We start from the raw sequence: 23778 nt of genomic DNA, 5'->3' as shown, positions 1-23778 counted from the left end.
CATAGTTTTAAGAAAGGAAGAAGCTTTAGGATTGAATTTGGGTGTGAAAATTCATCGGAATGTGGACTGTTATCGCTAGAATGTGGAATGTTATCGTCGGAAATTGCTAAGATGAGTTTAGGGATTGAAGATATCGATTTTTGCCTTAATTGGTTTCAATTAAGCGATTTGAATATTTGGGGCTCTTTTGTAAATTTTAAATTTTAAAAACTTTCATTAATTATATTTTGTCCTTATATGTTTTAATCTTTTCATTTTAACCTATTTTACATATTTAATGGATTCTAACGGTGCCACGTCAGCTTCTCTAAATAAAAAAAAGATGGTAAACAGTTTCAAAGGTCATTTTTTTAAATCCAAACTTGGGATGGCCTTAAATTTTCTCGCTAAATTTTCTCCATAAAGCCAAAAACCCTTTTGAGACTGGCATTGGTTTCTCGTAAATTAATTGGAAAAAGAAAGCGATGGAGGAGCATCTCTTTTCGTCAGTTCACTCGACGGTTTTCAAAGAGTCTGAATCCCTGGAAGGCAGATGCACTAAAATTCAGGGTTATGATTTTAATCAAGGTGTTAATTACTCTCTCCTTCTTAAATCTATGCTCTCTACTGGCTTTCAAGCTTCTAATCTCGGTGACGCCATTGAAGTTGTTAATCAAATGGTAAGTTTCTCCTCCAACAAACCCTTTTTCTTCTTTTTCTTTTTCCCTGCTTCAAAATAACATTATATATTTTTATTGGGTTGAAGCTAGACTGGAGGCTTTCTAATGAGGCTATAGCTGAAGACTCTGACGACGAGGAGAAGGACCCGGCTTATAGAGAGTCAGTTAGATGCAAAGTGTTTCTGGGTTTTACTTCAAATCTTATTTCTTCTGGGGTTAGAGATACGGTTCGGTATCTTGTTCAGCACCATATGGTGAGTCACACTGCGGCTAGTTATTCTTCTTATGCTGAATTGTGTGTGCTGAAATTACATAAGGAAGCAAGGCTTGATTATTGTTTTCACATTGTTGTGATCATGCTAATGGTTTTGAGCTTATGTGTGATTTGGTTCTTTTATTACCATGCTGTCAAGATTATCTTTTATGGTTATTGATGTTTGCAAATCGACACTTTGTTTCATTTTTTTAATGATCCTGTTTTCTTGGTTTGGATTTTGATTATATTCTTAGAAGGGTGACTTCTAATTTGATCGCAGGTACATGTAGTGGTCACAACTGCGGGTGGTATCGAAGAAGATCTAATAAAATGCCTTGCACCCACTTACAAAGGTGACTTTTCTCTACCTGGAGCTCAGTTGAGGTCAAAAGGATTGAATCGCATTGGTAATCTGTTGGTTCCCAATGAGAACTACTGCAAATTTGAGGATTGGATCATTCCAATTTTTGACCAAATGTTGAAAGAACAAATTGAAGAGGTAATCCTTCCTATCTTTCATTTGTTTATGCACGTACTTCTGTTTTCATTATTTTCTCCTATGGGTGTTTATTTCATAAAAGGGGCTTGTGTTGCTACTATAACTAGTACGTTTGTTGTAGTGCATTACATTTTTTCATCCTATTTTGTTTGTGGCCTACATGCTTTGAAGTAGTATCTATTGGTCAATTTTGTTTGTGACTTATGTTTGTTACTTGACCTTTTTTCTCCTTTTAGGATATATCAAGGATTTTCAAGTTTATGATCCACATAGGGTGGGGAGGATAACAGTTCAACTACTAGGCAGGGTTAAGATTGCCGGCGCTCACCTTACAGGCAGGATATCAAGGCGAAAATATTGAAGAGTACACAACACGTACACTTCCAACTCGTCAGGTTTGTTCAGATGTCTCCTTTTAAGTTCTTTTAAGTGCCTGTTTAGTGGGAATGGTTTACTGGTAAGAAATGCTGTGTTACTGGGTGTGTCTGTGATCCAACATGTTCCAAAAAAAAAAAAGATTATATCCTGGACTTATCTTGTGCGCTTTTTCTTTTCTTTTTCTGATTTCTTGCAATGCAGTGGGGTTATGTTGTGATAACAACTCCGGATGGTGTTTTGGATCATGAAGGCTCAAAGACGAAATGTAGTTGGTCGGTTCTTGGTTATTTTTCATTATAGAACCTTCTTGTCTATCTGAAAACATTTGGTGGGGAATAGTTTGAAGTAGCGGGCGGCCTACCTTCACCAGCAAGAAATATGTTAAACTTGCAGTTCAAATCTATCTGGTTTGTACAATTGTCGAATTCGATAAATGATAGAGCATAATTGAACAGGTCTGGTCGTCGATGCAATGTTTTCCATACATTTAACACTAATGATTGATTCGTGCTGTTTGCATCTTTCTGGCATGTTAAAGTGTGCAAAACACACTCTAGCCAAGTTCTCGCGCAATATAATAAAATCTCAAAAATCTCGTTGCAACGAGATGCACCGGCCAATTTCCATCCTGTATATATGGGTAGTTAAAATCCATTAGTCAAGTCACTAATGAAAATTAACCAGTATTAATCAAAACCTTTGGTAATTTCCATTTCAGTCACTAATGAAAATTAAGGAAATACTAATTTTTAATTAACCTCTCAACCATCTATTCTACGGCCTACACTAACTGCGCTTCCCTTAAAATCACCATCTACCGTTCAAACCAAAATCGGGGGCATTTTATTAAATGCCAAATTAAGTTCAAATCTAACTAAAGGCTATGTAGTTTGAAAATGTTAAGTAAATAGTCTTATTATGATTAAGGTTAAGTATTGTGTAATCTTTTAAAATTATATATTGCCAAAGAGTCAAAATCTTGCAACAAACCCAAACACCTTATTCTTCTTCCTCTTGCCATTAATGCATCCCTCCCCTGGTTTTTGTTTCTTCTAAGCTTCGTCTACATCTTCTCTTCTGCATTTTCTTCTTCGTCTACATCTTCTTCTTCCTCCACCATTATACTTTCTTCTTCTTCCGCCATTATACTTTCTTCTTCCTCCGCCATTAACATCTTCTTCGCCAAAGATCCGCCTCTTTCTCCTCCTACATATTTCTCCGGTATGTGTATCTCTTCTATGCATTTTATATTTCTATTTACACGATTTAATGATGGATTGTGTTTGGGTTATGATTCAATTTAATGGTTTAGGTTCTTTGGTGTGTTAATGTAATGCAAGTGGAAAGGATGAGATTTGTTGATGATTTTCTTGCTTGTGGATAGCTGGGGGTGGTAGCACCGATTATAGGTGAAGATGACTGAAAATGTATTTTGGAGCTAGTGGATCGCTTAAGCGATCTGGTATAAGTCTGGTATATGGCAGCAGATCGCTTAAGCGATCAAGTTTATTTATACCAATCGCTTAAGCGATACACACAGATCGCTTAAGCGACTTTGCAGATGTTTTTTAAATTTGTCACCCTCATATATCGGTTAATAATTTTTTTTTCTTGAATTATAGGCACTTGGCTATTATTAGACTGGGACAAGTTGTTTTGGGTGTTGACTATTTTGGTGAGTGGCTAGATGCTATTCCGTTTACTTATTCACTAGTTTCTCTTGGTTGTATGTCAATCTTTTGTGGTGCATTAAACTGATTTTTATTCCTTATATTTCTAGCTATGCCATCAGAAGAATGATGAAATCGAGAGAGTTTTAAGGCCAACCGTTGAAGACTTATTAGTGAATCATAAAACAATTTTAATGGTTTTGATGATTACTTTATGGAATTACCTTTTCTGTCTCATGACTTGTTATGAATGCTTTGTTGTTTTCATTTTTTATGTTGACAATTGGATATTTTTTGTTTGAAGTTTTAATAGATGATAGTAAGGATGCTTCTAGTTACTTAATTGTTGTTCTTATTGTGCTACTAAATTCATTCAATATTTAGTTGTTATTGTGCTACTAATTAATTCAATATGAGAATGTTGTTGTGCATGTAACTTCATTCATATTGAATGTTATCAATATAGATCCTTAAGCAAGCGATGATATCGCTAAGCTAATTTTCTTGAATTTGAGAAAGAAATGTCAGTACAAATAAAATTAGCCTTGTCACTTAGCGATCACGGCTTATCTGTACAGGATTGTTTAAGCGAGAATTGACATCGCTTAAGCGATCTTGAATTTGAAAAGAATAGTCAAGTACAAAGAAAATTGGCCTTAGTGCTTAGCGATGTAAGCATTGCTTAAGCGATCATGACTTATTGTGTAGGATTGCTTAAGCGAGAGCTGATATCGCTTAAATGATCAAGGTAATTGTGCCTTTGTCTTAAAATAATCCTTCTCAAATACACAATCGCTTAACGATCATAGGTAATTTAACGATGTCACCCAAACAGGTCAATACTTCATTACCAACCCTTCATTCATTATTGAATTACCTTCATATTATAAATGTGTTGCTAGTAATATACACGGAAGGTATTAGGTAGGCTCTTCCAATCACGTGTCATAAAAAATGCAACCTCTCGTTGATTTCAACGGGCTCATCATATCCGTAGTACGTACTTCACAATCACTTCAACGTATATCAACTGTTTTCAATAAGCATTCTTCATGTAAGAGCATCTCCAAAGAACTCTTTATAGGACCCAAATTCTTATTATAAAGAGTCTATCTATAAAAACACAGTCCAACATCTTTTATTTTAATAAAAAATTAGAGTGGTTTGGCTCTCCACATTAGAGAGTCAAATTTCACTCTCTATCCTAATTTTAATTATAAACTACGGTTCCATACATTTTATTTTATTAATTCTCTTTCCAAGTCTCTTTTTAAAATAAAGAGTATCTTCATTAATTTAAAGAGTCTATTGATTTGAATAAAAATTGTGTTTCTTTATAGTAAAAATTAATGAAGATACTCTTTATTTTATGAAGATGCTCTTCAAATAAAGAGCACTATTAGGATCTCAACCTTCAATAAGCCTTCATGCTTCAAATGTGAAGGTATTAGGAGGTGCTTTTGTTTGGATGGTTGCTACTTTGTATGAACCACCATTTTAAGACTCTGACCGTCTTCCATACTTTACAAGAATTCGAGTAGGCTTTCATTTCCTGAAATATAACAAAATAAACATAGATTAGATTTCCCCAAATTTAGACAATGTCATATTATCGAAGTCGTCTGAATCCCCAATTCGGATTGATTCGGCCGTATACAATTATGTAGGACTTGGAGCTTGGCGACACCAAGGTATTCGCTCGATTTGGCTGAATTCAGTCAGGAATGGTTTTGTCCAAAAGTTGAATCTGGTCAATACCTAAGAATTCGGATGATGTCGGCTAGTATACCATACATGAGAAACTCGGGTTTTGGCCGACACCCGGTATTTGGCCATTCGGTCAAGACAAGTTCTGTCCAAATGGCCGAATCAAGTCGAATTAGCAATATATGGGTTTCGGCCAAAACTCCTTCAACCTCCAGCTAATTTTTTTGTTTAACCCTTCCAAGTTAGCTGAAACCCTACCCAAGTACGCCTAAACCACCCATTTTCAACATAACCATTGAAATATAGTTAATCAACTATAACAATAACAAATCATTTCAAAAATAACTTATTTAACATATTTCTTAGACGTGTATGGAACATACTCAAAATTTTATAATTTCTCAACTTCTAATTTATGGTCTCAATATCTTTAATTAAAATACCTAAATGACCTTTGTCTGTTAAATGTGGCTTAACGGACACTACTGAGTAGGTTTCCTGTTAACCTAATGACATTTTCTATGCACTTGGAAAGCATTAAAATCTTAAGGGGTGTCAATGTTATTAATCCTAAATAAATCAACAATGTTAGAGCATCTCAAATGACTATTTATTAACTTAAAGAGTTTATCCATAAAAACAAGAGACCAACATACTCTTATTTCTTTAATATAAATTAAGAGTGAGTTTGACTCTCTACATCTAAAGAGTCAATTTCACTCTTTATCTCAATTTTATTTAATAAATTACAAGTTTTCATGCATTTTATTATTAATTATCTTTCCTATTAAGTTTCTCTCCTATTTATTAATGTCATTTAAAGAGTCCATTGGATTTGAATAAAAAATTTGTTCTTTACATTTTATATAAATAAAATGCTCTTTATTTATATGAAATTTACTCTTTAAAATAAGAGCGTCATTGGAGATGCTCTTAGACCTACAACAGAAATCTTACAAAGATGAAGAGTGAATATAAAGGTTAACACATCATATTTATTTTTTTTGTTCATTTTTTTATCATACTATAAATACAATAATGCTAAATGTTCAAATATTTTACAAAGATTTGTATACAAATTATTGTGACACAAAATAAATGAAAGAGTAAATATTGTAGGATTTGTTTGTATTTATATTATTTCTATAAATAATAGAAGATCATAAGCCACAAAAGACAAAAAGGAAAAAAACAGCCCAAAAAAACAAAAGGAAAAAAAAACAAAAAAAAAAAAAACTGGTGCGAACAAAGTGTGACGGAAAGAACGACCCGAAACAAAATAAACGAAAAAAAAAAAAAAAAAAAAACAAACCACCGACACAACAACAAAAAAAAAAAAAAAAAAAAAAACCACCCATCACCTAAGCGAGTGTCTAACACCCCTCAGGCCTTAACAACATATACATAGAGAGGCATAAAAGGAGCCAGTTTCATATTACAAACATCAATAATGTTATATGGCCTACGAGGCGCAGAAGTGAAGGCCCAACTAGCTATAACAAAAGCCCGACAAGCTGTTGGGCATGAAAATGCTCCTAGTGGTTACCTTAAGTATCTAAAATGCCACTTCTATGACAAAAAACCCTTTTGTTGAGCAAGCCAGCCTTTGGGGTTTTGTAGTGCAGAGAGAAAGAGAAAGAGAAAGAGATGGGGAGGAGGATATTAAACGACGCGTTGCGGTCAATAGTGAATGGAGAGAGGAGAGGCAAATCTAATGTAGAGCTGAAACCAATCTCCACTGTGATGTCTTCTTTTCTTAATATCATGAAATATCGAGGTAAATCTAATCTTCTATCCCTTAAACACTTTTTTAATTGATGTATATGTACCATGTTTAATTCAGTGTTTATAGTCAGAAAAAGAGACCACACCCCTTGTTCATGGATAAAACTTTATCAAACATCTATACGTGGGAGGAAGAGGAGTGCTACATGAATCTCTGTTTGAAACTAAACCTTATTACTATGCTGCATATTTTCGAGAACTCTTTTTAATTTTATTAAGGATGCAACTTAATTTTCATTAGGAGGGTTGATACTCATGGCTGAGATAGGTGTACTTTTTCCATTTTAAGATCTGGAGCTCAACAGTAGAAACATTAGATATCTCATCATGCTTATAGCTCTGGTTCAGGTTCAGGGGCTTATCCATTAGAGGACTAACCTGGGTTGTAGCCTGGGCTAGCCCTCTGGGAAAATTAAAAATTTAAAGATGTTGGTTATTTTTATCACGAAATAAAAAATTCTAAATAAATTTTGGAAAAATGTAATCCTCTCTTTTAATCACATTCTCTCTAATCTTTGTAAAATTCTTGAAAAGCAATATAATGGTCAAGACCAGGTTATCATTTTCTGTTTCATAGACTTCATTAATTTTCTTTATGAACAATGAAACCAACTTTGATTTTCCACATGATAACATATTAGCTTTCCAACTCGCAATGTTAAGTAACATGTTCTGTTAACATTAACTTGTATGTATGTTATATTGACATGAGCTGTGTAGACTGTAGATCCTTTTCCATTTTCTTTATGAAATTTAGTTGTTTTGATTTTATTTTGTGAAGATCAATTATCTCCATCTTTTTTAAATTTGAAATTAGAATTTGCTTGATCCATGAGATTAAATTGATTTTTCTAGTTAATTTTGAGATTGATTCCCTAATTTTCATTGAGAAAATTGAATGACATTACTAATTATGAAGAATTGGTAAAACACTATCAATATATCATTTTTATAATTTTTAGTATATACATATAGAGAGTTGGGAATTTATTTTCATTTTTATTAGTCAAATTTAGGTGGTATGAAAGTTCTCTAAAGAAAAAAAAAAAAAAAAAAAATTCTATTTTGCATTTATGAGTAAGCGGTTTGTTGAAAAAGAAGTTTTATTTTAGCTTGGGCTGAGATAAATTCCTAGCTGTACAGCCTAAGCCTCTGCTTTGGTTCTTACCACATGAGTATCAAATCAATTTAGATGACATCCTTTCCGAAATGTCTACATATTTACAAATCACTTACAGTTCATTCCAAATAAATTTTGCGTTTTCTGTATTAGAAGTTATTATCATAGATGTTTGAGCAGTTTTCAAGGGTTAAGTGGTTGGTTTTTTGTGAATGGGTGTGGTTGGGTTCAAAACCTCATGGTAATACTGCTAGTCTTAAATTTTTGCTATTGAGCGTTCTTAAATATACTTATCATATGCTTGGATTTATTTTCGGCTATATCTGTATTCAGTAAAAAGAAATGTGAGCAAATAAAATAGGGCCTTCCTGATGAGCTATTTATTAATTATTATTATTGTTATTATGAGAAACTGTTACCAGCTTATCATTTTTAAATGCTATGAAGTGTATATGAAATAATGATTTTATTAATATCTTTTGGAATGTCTCAATTTAAAGGATTTGACAGAGGAAAGTCTTAAATATTGTTTGTTAACTAGAGAGGAGATGAATGTTATCTTGGAAATCCGAGGATTTCTCTGTAATAACTAGATCCTTATGATAACTGGAGTTGACATGCTTTAAAATTTATTAACTCTTCATAGTTTATGGTGGAAAATAGATTTTTTTCTTTCTTGAAGGGTCAGATTTGATTAAGGTTTTATACTAATGTGTATTTCTTGCTAGAACCAGATTTGGCTGCTTTAAAGTGGTTGACATTGTACCTGTATTTTTGGAATGAAGTATGATTCCAGAAATAGTATTTATGACGTATGAATGTTCCTATTATGTATATCTGTTAGGCCATATCTAATTGCTTGGGGAAGATCAGTAATTTGCAAATTGCTCTATATCTTTTGGCTGCTTCCTGGCTTTTGTTTAGGCTGCATGCCCACCAACACCAAGTCCTGGAGTGGATTTTAAACATTATTCTCTGAAGTTGCTCTAATGATCTTTTTTTGATAAATAAAGGGGCTTGTGTTAGCTAACTAGTACGTTTTGTTGTAGTGCATTACATTTTCTTATCCTATTTTGTTTGTGGCCTACATGCTTTGAAGTAGTTAGTCTATTGGTCAATTTGTTGTGACTTATAGTTTGTTAACTTGACCTTTTTTCTCCTTTTAGGATATATCAAGGATTTTCAAGTTTATGATCCACATAGGGTGGGGAGGATAACAGTTCAACTACTAGGCAGGGTTAAAGATTGCCGGGCGCTCACTTACAGGCAGGATATCAAGGCGAAAAATATTGAAGAGTACACAACACGTACACTTCCAACTCGTCAGGTTTGTTCAGATGTCTCCTTTTAAGTTCTTTTAAGTGCCTGTTTAGGGGGGAATGGTTTACTGGTAAGAAATGCTGTGTTACCGGGTGTGTCTGTGAAACCTAACATGTTTCCAAAAAAAAAAAAAAAAGATTATATCCTGGACTTATCTTGTGCGCTTTTTCTTTTTCTGATTTCTTGCAATGCAGTGGGGTTATGTTGTGATAACAACTCCGGATGGTGTTTTGGATCATGAAGAGGCTCAAAGACGAAATGTAGGTGGTCAGGTTCTTGGTTATTTTCATTAGATAACCTTCTTGTCTATCTGAAAACATTTGGGTGGGGAATAGTTTGGAAGTAGCGGGCGGCCTACCTTCACCAGCAAGAATATGTTAAACTTTCAGTTCAAATCTATCTGGGTTTTGTATCAATTGTCGAATTCGATAAATGATAGAGCATAATTGAACAGGTCTGGTCGTCGATGCAATGTTTTCCATACATTTAACACTAATGATTGATTCGTGCTGTTTGCATCTTTCTGGCATGTTAAAGTGTGCAAAACACACTCTAGCCAAGTTCTGCGGCAATATAATAAAATCTCAAAAATCTCGTTGCAACAGATGCACCAGGCCAATTTCCATCCTGTAATATATGGGTAGTTAAAATCCATTAGTCAAGTCACTAATGAAAATTAACCAAGTATTAATCAAAAATCCATTTGGTAATTTCCATTAATCAAGTCACTAATGAAAATTAAGGAAATACTAATTTTTAATTAACCTCTCAACCATCTATTCTACGGCCTACACTACACTGCGCTTCCCTTAAAATCACCATCTACCAGTTCAAACCAAAATTCGGGGCATTTTATTAAAATGCCAAATTAAGTTCAAATCTAACTAAAAGGCTATGTAGTTTGAAAATGTTAAGTAAATAGTCTTATTATGATTAAGGTTAAGTATTGTGTAATCTTTTAAAAATTATAATATTGCCAAAGAGTCAAAATTCTTGCAAACAAACCCAAACACCTTATTCTTCTTCCTCTTGCCATTAATGCATCCCTCCCCTGGTTGTTGTTTCTTCTAAGCTTCGTCTACATCTTCTTCTTCTGCATTTTCTTCTTCGTCTACATCTTCTTCTTCCTCCACCATTAATACTTTCTTCTTCTTCCGCCATTAATACTTTCTTCTTCCTCCGCCATTAACATCTTCTTCGCCAAAGATCCGCCTCTTTCTCCTCCTCATATTTCGTCCAGGTATGTGTATCTCTTCTATGCATTTTATATTTCTATTTACAACGATTTAATGATGGATTGTGTTTGGGTTATGATTTCAATTTAATGGTTTAGGTTCTTTGGTTGTGTTTGATGTAATGCAAGTGGAAAGGAGTGAGATTTGTTGATGATTTTCTTGCATTGTGGATAGCTGGGGGTGGTAGCACCGATTATAGGTGAAGATGACTGAAAATGTATTTTGGAGCTAGTGGATCGCTTAAGCGATCTGGTATAAGTCTGGTATATGGCAGCAGATCGCTTAAGCGATCAAGTTTATTTATACCAAATCGCTTAAGCGATACACCAGATCGCTTAAGCGACTTTGCAGATGTTTTTTAAAATTTGTCAACCCTTCATATATCGGTTAATAATTTTTTTTCTTGAATTATAGGCACTTGGCTATTATTAGACATGGGACAAGTTGTTTTGGGTGTTGACTATTTTGGTGAGTGGCTAGATGCTATTCCGTTTACTTATTCACTAGTTTCTCTTGGTTGTATGTCAATCTTTTGTGGTGCATTAAACTGATTTTATATCCTTATATTTCTAGCTATGCCATCAAGAAGAATGATGAAATCGAGAGAGTTGTTAAGGCCAACCGTTGAAGACTTATTAGTGAATCATAAAACAATTTTAATGGTTTTGATGATTACTTTATGAGATTACCTTTTCTGTCTCATGGACTTGTTATGAATGCTTTGTTGTTTTCAATTTTTTATGTTGACAATTGGATATCTTTTTGTTTGAAGTTTTGAATAGATGATAGTAAGGATGCTTCTAGTTACTTAATTGTTGTTCTTATTGTGCTACTAAATTCATTCAATATTTAGTTGTTATTGTGCTACTAAATTAATTCAATATTGAGATGTTGTTGTGCATGTAACTTCATTCAATATTGAGATGTTATCAATATAGGATCGCTTAAGCAAGCGATGATATCGCTTAAGCTAATTTTCTTGAATTTGAGAAAGAAATGTCAAGTACAAATAAAATTAGCCTTGGTCACTTAAGCGATCACGGCTTATCTGTACAGGATTGTTTAAGCGAGAATTGACATCGCTTAAGCGATCTTGAATTTGAAAAGGAATAGTCAAGTACAAAGAAAATTGGCCTTAGTTGCTTAAGCGATGTAAGCTATTGCTTAAGCGATCATGACTTATTTGTGTAGGATTGCTTAAGCGAGAGCTGATATCGCTTAAATGATCAAGGGTAATTTGCCTTTGTACTTAGAATAATCCTTCTCAAATACACAATCGCTTAAACGATCATAGGTAATTTAAACGATGTCACCCCAAACAGGTCAATAACTTCATTACCAACCCTTCATTCATTATTGAATTACCTTCAATATTATAAATGTGTTTGCTAGTAATATACAACGGAAGGTATTAGGTAGGCTCTTCCAATCACGTGTCAATAAAAAATGCAACCTCGTTGATTTCAACGGGCTCATCATATCCGTAAGTGACGTACTTCACAATCAACTTCAACGTATATCAACTGTTTTCAATAAGCAATTCTTCATGTAAGAGCATCTCCAAAGAACTCTTTATATGACCCAAATTCTTTATTATAAAGAGTCTATCTATAAAAACAACAGTCCAACAAGCTCTTTATTTTTAAAATATAAATTAGAGAGTGAGTTTGGCTCTCCACATTTAGAGAGTCAAATTTCACTCTCTATCCTAATTTTAATTAATAAACTACAGGTTCCTATACATTTTATTTATTAATTCTCTTTCCAAGTCTCTTTTTAAAAAATAAAGAGTATCTTCATTAAATTTAAAGAGTCTATTGGATTTGAATAAAAATTGTGTTCTTTATATTTAAAAATTAATAAAGATACTCTTTATTTATATGAAAGATGCTCTTAAAAATAAAGAACACTATTGGAGATGCTCTAACAACTGCAATGAGCCTTCATGCTTCAAATGTGAAGGTATTAGGAGTGCTTTTGTTTTGGATGGTTGCTACTTGTATGAACCATCATTTTAAGACTCTGACCGTCTTCCATACTTTACAAGAATTCGAGTTAAGGCTTTCATTTCCTGAAATATAACAAAATAAAACATAGATTAGATTTCCTCAAAATTTAGACAATGTCAAGTATTGACCGAAGTCGTCTGAATCCCCAAGATTCGGATTGATTCAGCCAGTATACAATATATGTAGGACTTGGAGCTTTGGCGACACCAAGGTATTCGCTCGGATTTGGCTGAATTCAGTCAGGAATGGTTTTGTCCAAAAGGTTGAATCTGGTCAAATACCTAAGAATTCGGATGATGTCGGCTAGTATACAATACATGAAGAACTCGGGTTTTGGCCGACACCCAGGTATTTGGCCAGATTCGGTCAAGACAAGTTCTGTCCAAATGGTCGAATCCAGTCGAATCTAGCAATATATGGGTTTCGGCCAAAACTCCTTCAACCTTTAGCTAATTTTTTGTTTGAATCCTTCAAAGTTAACCGAAACCCTACCCAGATTACGCCTAAACCACCCATTTTCAACATATCCATTGAAATATAAGTTTAATCAACTATAACAATAACAAATCATTTCAAAAATAACTTATTTAACATATTTCTTAGACGTGTATGGAACATACTCAAAATTTTATAATTTCTCAACTTCTAATTTATGGTCTCAATATCTTTAATTAAAATTACCTAAATGACCTTTGTCTGTTAAATGTGGCTTAACGGACACTAGCTGAGTAGGTTTACCTGTTAACCTAATGACATTTTCTATGCACTTGGAAAGCATTAAAATCTTAAGGGGTGTCAATGTTATTAATCCTAAATAAATCAACAATGTTAGAGCATCTTCAAATGACTATTTATATAACTTAAAGAGTTTATCCATAAAAACAAGAGACCAACATACTCTTTATTCTTTAAATATAAATTAAAGAGTGAGTTTGACTCTCTACATCTAAAGAGTCAAATTTCACTCTTTATCTCAATTTTATTTAATAAATTACAAGTTTTCATGCATTTTATTATTAATTATCTTTCCTATTAAGTTTCTCTCCTATTTATTAAGTCTAATTTAAAGAGTCCATTGGATTTGAATAAAAAATTTGTTCTTTACATTTATAAATAAATAAAAATGCTCTTTATTTATATGAAATTTACTCTTTAAAATAAAGAGCGTCATTGGAGATGCTCTTAGACCTACAACAGAAATCTTACAAAGATGAAGAGTGAATATAAAAGGTTAAACACATCATATTTATTTTTTTTGTTCATTTTTTTATCATACATATAAATACAATAATGCTAAATGTTCAAATAAATTTTACAAAGATTTGTATACAAATTAATGTGACACAAAATAAATGAAAGAGTAAATATTGTAGGATTTGTTTGTATTTATATTATTTCTATAAATAAATAGAAGATCAATAAGCCACAAAAAGAAAAGAAAACGTGTCTAAAACCCCTCAGGCCTTAACAACATATACATAGAGAGGCATAAAGGAAGCCATAAACCCTTTTGAGACTGGTATTGGTTTCTCGTAAATTAATTGGAAAAAGAAAGCGATGGAGGAGCATCTTTTTTCGTCAGTTCACTCGACGGTTTTCAAAGAGTCTGAATCCCTGGAAGGCAGATGCACTAAAATTCAGGGTTATGATTTTAATCAAGGTGTTAATTACTCTCTTCTTCTTAAATCTATGCTCTCTACTGGCTTTCAAGCTTCTAATCTCGGTGACGCCATTGAAGTTGTTAATCAAATGGTAAGTTTCTCCTCCAACAAACCCTTTTTCTTCTTTTTCTTTTTCCCTGCTTCAAAATAACATTATATATTTTTATTGGGTTGAAGCTAGACTGGAGGCTTTCTAATGAGGCCATAGCTGAAGACTGTGACGACGAGGAGAAGGACCCGGCTTATAGAGAGTCAGTTAGATGCAAAGTGTTTCTGGGTTTTACTTCAAATCTTATTTCTTCTGGGGTTAGAGATACGGTTCGGTATCTTGTTCAGCACCATATGGTGAGTCACACTGCGGCTAGTTATTCTTCTTATGCTGAATTGTGTGTGCTGAAATTACATAAGGAAGCAAGGCTTGATTATTGTTTTCACATTGTTGTGATCATGCTAATGGTTTTGAGCTTATGTGTGATTTGGTTCTTTTATTACCATGCTGTCAAGATTATCTTTTATGGTTATTGATGTTTGCAAATCGACACTTTGTTTCATTTTTTTAATGATCCTGTTTTCTTGGTTTGGATTTTGATTATATTCTTAGAAGGGTGACTTCTAATTTGATCGCAGGTACATGTAGTGGTCACAACTGCGGGTGGTATCGAAGAAGATCTAATAAAATGCCTTGCACCCACTTACAAAGGTGACTTTTCTCTACCTGGAGCTCAGTTGAGGTCAAAAGGATTGAATCGCATTGGTAATCTGTTGGTTCCCAATGAGAACTACTGCAAATTTGAGGATTGGATCATTCCAATTTTTGACCAAATGTTGAAAGAACAAATTGAAGAGGTAATCCTTCCTATCTTTCATTTGTTTATGCACGTACTTCTGTTTTCATTATTTTCTCCTATGGGTGTTTATTTCTCCATGTCATCTTTGTTGTTGCTTGATATTAGCATCTCACGTCTTAATGGTTATCAAATCTGTCATATTTGGATATCAGCACTTGACTTTCAACTGTACCTTTCTACCAAAAGAGAAAAGGGAAAATACAATGTTTGTTCTAATTCTGATGGAGTCTCGACTATTCTGGCCCGTTGAGTTTCTGAAAAAATACATGAATATTGATGACACATTCATACCTGATAAAAATACGCAAACAGTATCTTTTATTGATTGTAACTTCATGCTGTAAATGGTTTGTATTATAAATGTACTGAGGTTCCTCTACCAAATATCATTCACAACTTATCTGATGGTTTTGTTTATGCTCATGATCACCTTTCATGTATAGGTTTAAGTTTACCACACTACAAAAACTAAAAAAAGGCATCAATGGTCTAGTAAGAGAATAATTTCAGTTTTTCTCGAAATTATTCATCTCCTTTCTTCCTCTCACCTAATTATTTCTTTTTGCACCCAATTAATCTTTCCCTCTCTGTTTCACAGAAAGTATCCTGGACACCATCTAAGGTCGTTGCTCGGCTGGGAAAAGAAATTAATGATGAGAGTTCATACCTTTACTGGGCATACAAGGCAAGTATTTCAGCAAGTTTAGCTTAATACTTTGGCCACTGTCGTTTTTTATCATGGCACATTGATCAACTCTTATCTTCATGATCAACCATAGTTATTATTGTTCTTATTAATAATTTTTGAACATCTTTCACTTAACCACATTTGTTCTGTACTTCAAGTTTTAGTTTTATGAATTTTTCATAATAGGAGTTATGCTTCAGAACCTTTGATTTCTTCCTTGCTTATGATCTCTTTTGACACACATCTTGTATATCTAAGAATCTAAAACTTATAGGTCAGGAATTTTGACTTCTCAAGCAATTCAAAATTGTCAATCCATGAAAGTGAAAACCTTTCACTCCACAATGTGAAAAGAGAGTCGCTAAATTTTGTTAATATATACTTGCTTAACTATGAACAAATGAGCACTTCCAATGTTTGAGTCTGTCAGGTACAATGTTGATAGCAAGTTTAGTTTAGTGAACATTCTGCTGCAAACATGTCTGAAAGTAATCCATAACCCCTTACATGTTACAGAACTGTCTTTTGAAGGAAGCCAACCACTATATGTTACAAAAGTTCAATTTAAGGGGGAAAATTAAGTTCATAAATTCTCTTTGGAAACCAAATGTTTTAGGTGGTGGCATTTGCTGCTGGTATCCTGATTAGTATCAACACCCCTGCTTGTGGGGCATTTAGGTTGCAGTGCTAAGACATAGAATATCATGAATGTAAGTCTGCAATCTATACAAAATTTGAGTTTAATCTTATATAATGCTACTTAAGCTGCAGTGCATTTACTGCCAAAAAATTAGTGTCATGTAATACTTTTCCAATATGATTCAATATAATTGTTGTATATTTTCCAGAACAACATTCCAGTCTTTTGTCCAGGTTTAACTGATGGCTCACTGGGGGATATGTTGTACTTCCATTCCTTCCAGAGCCCAGGCTTGATTATTGATGTCGTGCAAGGTAGGTGCTTTCTACTTCAGTGTTGCAATGTCATTCCATGCTGATAATTAACAGTTTTGGGTTTTTTTTATCTATAAACAACTACCTATTTCAAACAGATATCAGGGCCATGAATGGTGAAGCTGTCCATGCAAGTCCTAGGAAAACAGGGATGATAATTTTAGGAGGTGGACTGCCTAAGCATCATATTTGCAATGCCAATATGATGCGTAATGGTGCTGATTATGCTGTCTTCATCAATACAGCTCAAGAGTTTGATGGTAGTGATTCTGGAGCTCATCCTGATGAGGCTGTTTCATGGGGAAAAATTCGGGGCTCTGCTAAGACAGTGAAGGTATTACTTTAATCGGATAGCTTGCAGCATACTATATGCAACGTCCAGTCCACAGTTGCATGTTATTTTATCTTGCTAATACAAGTTCTTCTACTAGTGTTTAATAGGATTTGCAACAAAACCAAATATATGATACTGATTCTTTTCCAACACTTACTGAATTTAACCATTAACCAGGTGCATTGTGATGCAACTATTGCTTTTCCTCTGCTGGTCGCTGAAACTTTTGCCTCAAGGATGATGCAGTGCGGTAACACTGGGTGTTAATTTGAAGTTTCGTCTGAATGAAGATTTATATATCATACTGCACCATTACTAATCCTCATGAAGCTATTATTTGGCTAATTGCTTGTCTTATAACTCTATAATTAACTTAAAATTATTTTAAGGGGCTAAATTTAAGGAGGATGCCACTCTTGAAAAAGGAAATTGATATTCTTGCATACCATTTATTTTATTGCAGTTTCAGATGTTGTAACTTACAAGAGTACTCGTAGCTTCTTTATACATGCTAAACATTTTCTTTTCATCAACTATCTTGCCTCTATTTTCTTATGTTCAAATTTCACAACACCTATTCTGTAGTTGGATGCAGAAGCTTTGAGCCACTAATGTTATATCAAAATACAAAATAAGTAGCATCGCAGTCCAGTTATTTTAATTGATATGGCTTTAAAATACTAGAATTCCTAGCTAGTTTACAACCATGCACTCTTCTTTCATTCCTATGCTATATTACTAGGAAGTTTTGCAGACCTTAACAATTTATAATGAAATAACATGTGGAATTACAACAGGTTTTTGCACATAAAAGCACACTGTGTGTAATTTATTTATGAGACAATTAATATAAATATAAAATTTTTATGTAATACATTGAGATATCATCGAAGTTTTATTCTAGGCCACCGACTAAGCAAAGACGTGGAGTTCAGGAAATACGCCTGCAAATAGTGAGGCCATCACCTACAGGGACATGAGAAAGTTGGACACGAGGATCAGCCGCAAGTAATTTGTTGGTCTCCAAAGCAGCCTGCCTGGCTGGTCTTAGCCGCTCTGGAACCTGCTCCTCAGCCATTGCAACTGTTGCTTTCCAGAGCGTATTATCGTATACGGCTACCCCTCCAATCTTCAACAATTTCATTAACTTCTCATGGTATTTCCAGTAATTATCCTTGTCCGCATCCACGTAAGCGTACTCAAAACTCCCTTCATTTCTACTCTGCAATAGCAATAGATTCTGGAATTAGATGAAACACACCGCACTGAGTTTATAAAATGAAATGTTTTAGTCTTTACATCTTGTAGTAACTGATCAAGAAATGGAAGAGCCTCCGATTCTATGAACTCTATCTTGTGATCAACTCCAGCTTTTTTAATCACGGGCAATCCTATCTCATATGCTTTACGATCCATATCAATGGCCACAATCTGCAATTACAACAACAAAAATACTATGCATTTAGTTTTTCATTCAATAGTACAACCTTTTTTGTGTAGACAGATTACTTGCCTTACTATTCTCCGAAATGGTAAGAGCAGTGAGGAGAAGAGAATATCCTGTAAAAACCCCAATTTCGATTGTTTTCTTGGGATCAATTAGCTTCAAGAGCAAGGCTATTAACTGACCTGAATCTGGTGTAGTACCCATCCTAGCACTGCAAATTAACAATTGTAAACATATAAAAATCTTAATTGCAAATTTTGAAAACTATTCTTCTTACCTGATCGACTTTTTAATACGTTAAAAGAAACAAAATTTAAATATATTTGAGATTTGAGAATACAAAAAAAAAACAAAAGCGGTGACAATGTTAGGGTTTTAGGCTACTTAGGAAAATAAAATAATTGGGTGCTAATGTTGGAACAGATATTAGACGGGTACAAGTGGCTCCATCCATGATTACAGACTATTTCTTATAGGCCTATCTGTAAAGATTCTATTCTAATTTATTTACATAGATTTTGATCATCATTTTTTTTTTGTTTTTTAATGATGAGAGAGTGTATATAGAAAAGAATAAATACTATGGATGGCTGGCCGTAACATCCCTTATCTCCTTGAGAGGCTCTGGTTCTCGAGGGTAAACGCTGGTCTCTAGGATATACTGCCACACCCACAATGTTAGAAAATGATCAGATGAACAAGTTCAACCAAGAAAATGAGAAAAAAATATGTATTAAAAATGGAGAGTTGGATGATACCTTGTATAACTCTTCACTTTGCAGCAAATATTGACGAATATATGATTGGGAGTTTGTGGCTTTCTCCATCTCCGTTCTCAATCTACTTGAACTTGACACAAAAATTTTCAGAGAGAAAAGAGCTTAATTACAATCAAGAATATGAACTTTGCTTTTATGTATAGCGTTTGACCAAGTTGAGAGTTACTTTCTTATCACCATTCAGATTCCAATTTAATATAAGATTATCGTTAGGGAATATAAGGGAAATCATATTTGCAGAATCTTAGAAACATTCAATGAATATCTTCTTGTTCATAATTCCAAATCCAATTATGGTCAAAATCACCAATAATATCAAAACCCAACTCCGAAATTTACGTAAACAAGGAAACGATAAATAATGCAAGACCATGTGATGTGACTAGATTTATCGGCGGCAAGCCAATTTCCATAAGCTTCTATTACTTCTTCCTATGAATAGCACCACAGTAAGTAATCTACTTAATATAAAAAATTATTGTTTTTTTAGCTTTTTTTTTTTTTTTTTTTTTTAATGTTGGGGTGTCTGAACCAACTTATATCATATCAACTAATCTCCGAAACCTTGAACTATCGACCAGTAAGAGCTTTAATGACTATCCTGAACTATCAACTAGATAAGAGCAACTCTATTACTTCTTCCTATGCATATACTCTAACTAACCACCATTGGGTGCTTTATGGTAAAAGACAAAGAGATCTAACATGGGTTTTTGAGTTATAATCTCCCAACACTAATAAAGGGATTTACCAAGCTGTTAACTTTAGGGTTCCGAAATTATTGAAGTGCGCACAATTGGCTCAGACACCCCTGATAACAAAAAAAAAAAAAAAAGAAAAAATTATTAATTATTATTTATTAATTAATTGGTCCTCACATTAGAGATACTGATAATACTTTGTATGTTTTTTTTTTTTTTTTTGGGGACTACCATTGGTTTTATTTCTTGAACTAACATTATAGAAAATTATTCTTATGTTTCCCTTTTATTTCAAGCATTTAATGCATTTATTTGTCTAGTTACAATATCGACAGAATTAGATACAAAATCATGTAAAATTGGTATAAAGTTTAATTCACAAAAAAAAAAACAACACTTGAAATTTTAAAAATCAATCCCAAAACAAAATTTGAAGATCTGAATTTCAGTACAACCTTGTAATTTATGTATTTATTAATTATAAGAAATCCTAGCCAATCTGAGATTGTCATGGACAAAGACAATGGCGTGGTTTAATGAAACTTTCAACAGAAGTGTAAACCAACCTTATTATCACTGGTATTATTTTGTTTCCAATTTCCAATCTCAGTTGAGTTGATGATGGCAATGGAACAATGTAGGGAAGTTGAACAGAGCCTTATCATTAAGATGTTGGGAAGTTTCAGTAAATACGCCTGCAGATTGAGATGACATGAGAAAGTTGAACCCGAGGATCACCCGCCAGTGATTTGTTGAATTCGAAAGTTGTTTTTCTCTCTGCTTTTAGTAACTTGGGAGCCTCCTCTTCCGCCATTGCAACTGTTCCGGCCCTCAGCGTGTTGTCATAAAGGCATACCCCACCCACCTTCAACAATTTCATCAACTTCTCATGGTAATTCCAGTAATTAGCCTTGTCCGCATCCACGTATGCATAATCAAATTTCCCTTCATTTTCAATCTGCACTTCCATTAATTCTACAGCATGATCAGTGTTTTATTTTGGCAAAAACATTAATAACTTCTTTCTTGTTTTATTACATTTTCTAGTAACTGATCAAGCGCTGCCAGACCCTCTGGTTCCATGAACTCTATCTTGTGATCAACTCTGGCTTTTTGAATCACCGTTAAACCTATCTCATATGCTTCACGATCTGGATCAATGGCGATGATCTGCAATTATTTATGCGTGCCATTCATATAGAGTTAGATTTCATTTTCCATACAAAGTACATAGATTACTTACCTTAGCCTCGTCAGGAATGTTGAGAGAAGTGTAAAGAAGAGAATATCCAGTGAAAACCCTAATTTCGATTGTTTTCTTGGGATTAACTAGCTTCAAGAGTATGGCTATGAGCTGACCTGCATCCGGTGCAGTACTCATCATAGCCCTGCAAATTAATTAACCAAGCACAATGATGTGTATAAGAATGCATTAAAAAAGTCTCCATTAATTGCTAATATTTAGTGGCATTATTATTACAGTAAATATAAAAAGAAGAAATACATTGGATGGCCAGCAGTTACATCTCTAATCTCCTTCACCGGCTCTGGTTCGGTTCTCGTGGGTACACACTCGTTTCCAGAATATACTGCCACAATATTAGAAAAATGGTAAAACTCAAAAAAAAAACCAAGAGAATTTGATGATACTCGGTATAGCTCTTCAGTTTGCAGTAATCCTTTACAAGGACTTGGTGCGTGCTTTTTAACTTTCTCCATCTCTCAATCTCAATCAGCTGGATTTTTTTCTTGATTAACATTTGCTGACAGAGGCTCTTATAGAGCATTTGTATCATAGACTCTCTCTCAGAGTTTAATTAAAACCATTTTTATGAAGTGATTTAAGGTTAAGATGCAGACAAACAGTTACCTCCAAGAAAATTAAAGCTGTAATTTATGATCACCTTACACATTTATAATCAAGAACGCAAATTTAAAGCATTAATGGCAGTTATAAAATGGAATTAGTATTTGCAACAATTAATATGAAACTCATGAAATTACTTTTTATTTAATTCACCACATTAATTAATTAATGTCTCTCATAGGAGCGGTACATAGTAAATGGAACTAGTATTTGCAACAATTAATATGAAACTCATAAAAAAAATGTATTTTTGTCAATAATAAAATGTCATACAATCTTTTTTTTTTTTTTTTGGCTCGTCTTATATAATTAACTCCAGTGATTAAAATCGTCTTATATAATTAACTCCAGTGATTAAAAGATTTGTCATCCGACCACAAGGGAAGAAGTACACTTCATTTGTGTTAACGGTGACAAATGCGATTGGTGCAACAGGGAGGTTAGTCTACGGATTTTGCTCTGTAAAATATAAATACCTCCTCTAAGCAATTCTGTAAAACTACTCACTTTTCTTTCCGTTTCTTCTGTACTTTATTATTGATACTATATATATCTAATGGATGATGTTATTGTAAGTCTGAGGAAATATGTTAAACAGGTCAAATTGGTATATAATATAAGGTGTTTTCAGTGTTTATCTAACCAAATATTTTGATATATTAATTAATCTCTCATTTCAGTAAAATTACTTTTGTCACTTATCATTGTAGAATTCTTAATGTTTCTATACTTCAATAAAAACCCTTGAATGAATAAAGCTTGCACTTTGATTTAAGCAGCAGTTAGTTTGATAATTTAGTTATTTCTTTTTTAATACCGAGTTACACAAAATACAATGAATAATTCTCATCATTTTTCACAATTTAAAANGTCAAACTACTCACTTTTCTTTCCGTTTCTTCTGTACTTTATTATTGATACTATATATATCTAATGGATGATGTTATTGTAAGTCTGAGGAAATATGTTAAACAGGTCAAATTGGTATATAATATAAGGTGTTTTCAGTGTTTATCTAATCAAATATTTTGATAAATTATTTAATCTCTCATTTCAGTAAAATTACTTTTGTCACTTATCATTGTAGAATTCTTAATGTTTATGTACTTCAATAGAAACCCTTTGAATGAATAAAGCTTGCACTTTGATTTAAGCAGCAGTTAGTTTGATAATTTAGTTTTTTCTTTTTTAATACCGAGTTACACAAAATACAATGAATAATTCTCATCATTTTTCACAATTTAAAAAAGAAAATTGCTTAGCATTTTCCTAAGCACGATCATAATCATTTAGAAGAATGATCGAAAGTCTTGGAGTTATACCATGGGATCCTACATTACCAGTTTTTAGCCAGCCGCATCAATCCAATTACAAATTACACAACTGCTACCGCATCGTTCAAAAAGACTCCTCAAACCTCTAACTGTGCCGCAATAGAGAATATATCTCCCCCAGATAATCTTTTCATGCAACAGATATACATACTATCAACTAATAAATACAATAGATACACATACTACCGACCAATAAAAGTGATTTATGTCATTGGTTGTGATGGACATGCACACTATCAATTGGTTGTACGTGCATCCACAAGTTTTTTCCCGTGTAATGACCTCATTCTGATGCACTCAACGACAGTCAATTCATGTTGAACGCCAGAATTTATTTTCTTATTCTCTTCATAGTATCATAATAACAGAAAGATACTTTACCCTGAACAACTTAAGCCAGAAAAGCGACAGAACATCAGGTAAAGCAGCCTATTCCATAGCTTCAATCTCCGATGTCCCCAAACAAGCTTGTTTATTTCATTGTAGCAAATGTTGTAACAAACATTACCTCAATTTTGGCTTTACAG

General features: G+C 33.4%; 4 protein-coding genes and 1 pseudogene across 4 annotated transcripts; 3 read left to right on the top strand and 2 right to left on the bottom strand.

Moving 5' to 3' along the window:
• Positions 1–372: 372 nt before the first annotated feature.
• On the top strand, positions 373–2092 carry LOC116110285 (deoxyhypusine synthase-like). Its single transcript, XM_031396500.1, has 4 exons — positions 373–659; positions 746–913; positions 1196–1447; positions 1994–2092. The coding sequence occupies exons 1-4, from the start codon at positions 465–467 to the stop codon at positions 2090–2092; spliced, it is 714 nt and encodes a 237-aa protein (XP_031252360.1). The 5' UTR covers positions 373–464.
• A 4690-nt stretch (positions 2093–6782) lies between these two features.
• LOC116110323 (40S ribosomal protein S15a-5) lies at positions 6783–9872 on the top strand. The gene is made up of 3 exons (XM_031396554.1): positions 6783–6946; positions 9241–9401; positions 9589–9872. Exons 1-3 carry the CDS (start codon positions 6817–6819, stop codon positions 9685–9687), a joined length of 390 nt encoding a protein of 129 aa, XP_031252414.1. The 5' UTR covers positions 6783–6816; the 3' UTR covers positions 9688–9872.
• A 4285-nt stretch (positions 9873–14157) lies between these two features.
• Positions 14158–17656, top strand: LOC116110289 (deoxyhypusine synthase). Its single transcript, XM_031396504.1, has 7 exons — positions 14158–14390; positions 14477–14644; positions 14927–15145; positions 15746–15832; positions 16684–16789; positions 16888–17123; positions 17301–17656. Exons 1-7 carry the CDS (start codon positions 14196–14198, stop codon positions 17388–17390), a joined length of 1101 nt encoding a protein of 366 aa, XP_031252364.1. The 5' UTR covers positions 14158–14195; the 3' UTR covers positions 17391–17656.
• A 308-nt stretch (positions 17657–17964) lies between these two features.
• Positions 17965–20715, bottom strand: LOC116110320 (probable caffeoyl-CoA O-methyltransferase At4g26220). Its single transcript, XM_031396552.1, has 6 exons — positions 20617–20715; positions 19329–19419; positions 19152–19231; positions 18637–18781; positions 18423–18554; positions 17965–18345 (listed from the first exon to the last, which is right to left on the bottom strand). The coding sequence occupies exons 2-6, from the start codon at positions 19395–19397 to the stop codon at positions 18055–18057; spliced, it is 717 nt and encodes a 238-aa protein (XP_031252412.1). The 5' UTR covers positions 19398–19419; positions 20617–20715; the 3' UTR covers positions 17965–18054.
• LOC116110321 lies at positions 20716–21769 on the bottom strand (annotated as a pseudogene).
• Between the last annotated feature and the right edge of the window lie 2009 nt (positions 21770–23778).

Source organism: Pistacia vera, unplaced genomic scaffold, assembly GCF_008641045.1.
Source record: "Pistacia vera cultivar Batoury unplaced genomic scaffold, PisVer_v2 Contig60, whole genome shotgun sequence".
Lineage (NCBI taxonomy): Eukaryota > Viridiplantae > Streptophyta > Magnoliopsida > Sapindales > Anacardiaceae > Pistacia > Pistacia vera.
The sequence above is the reverse complement of the archived record's forward strand: the minus strand, read 5'-3'. Positions and strand labels throughout refer to the sequence as shown.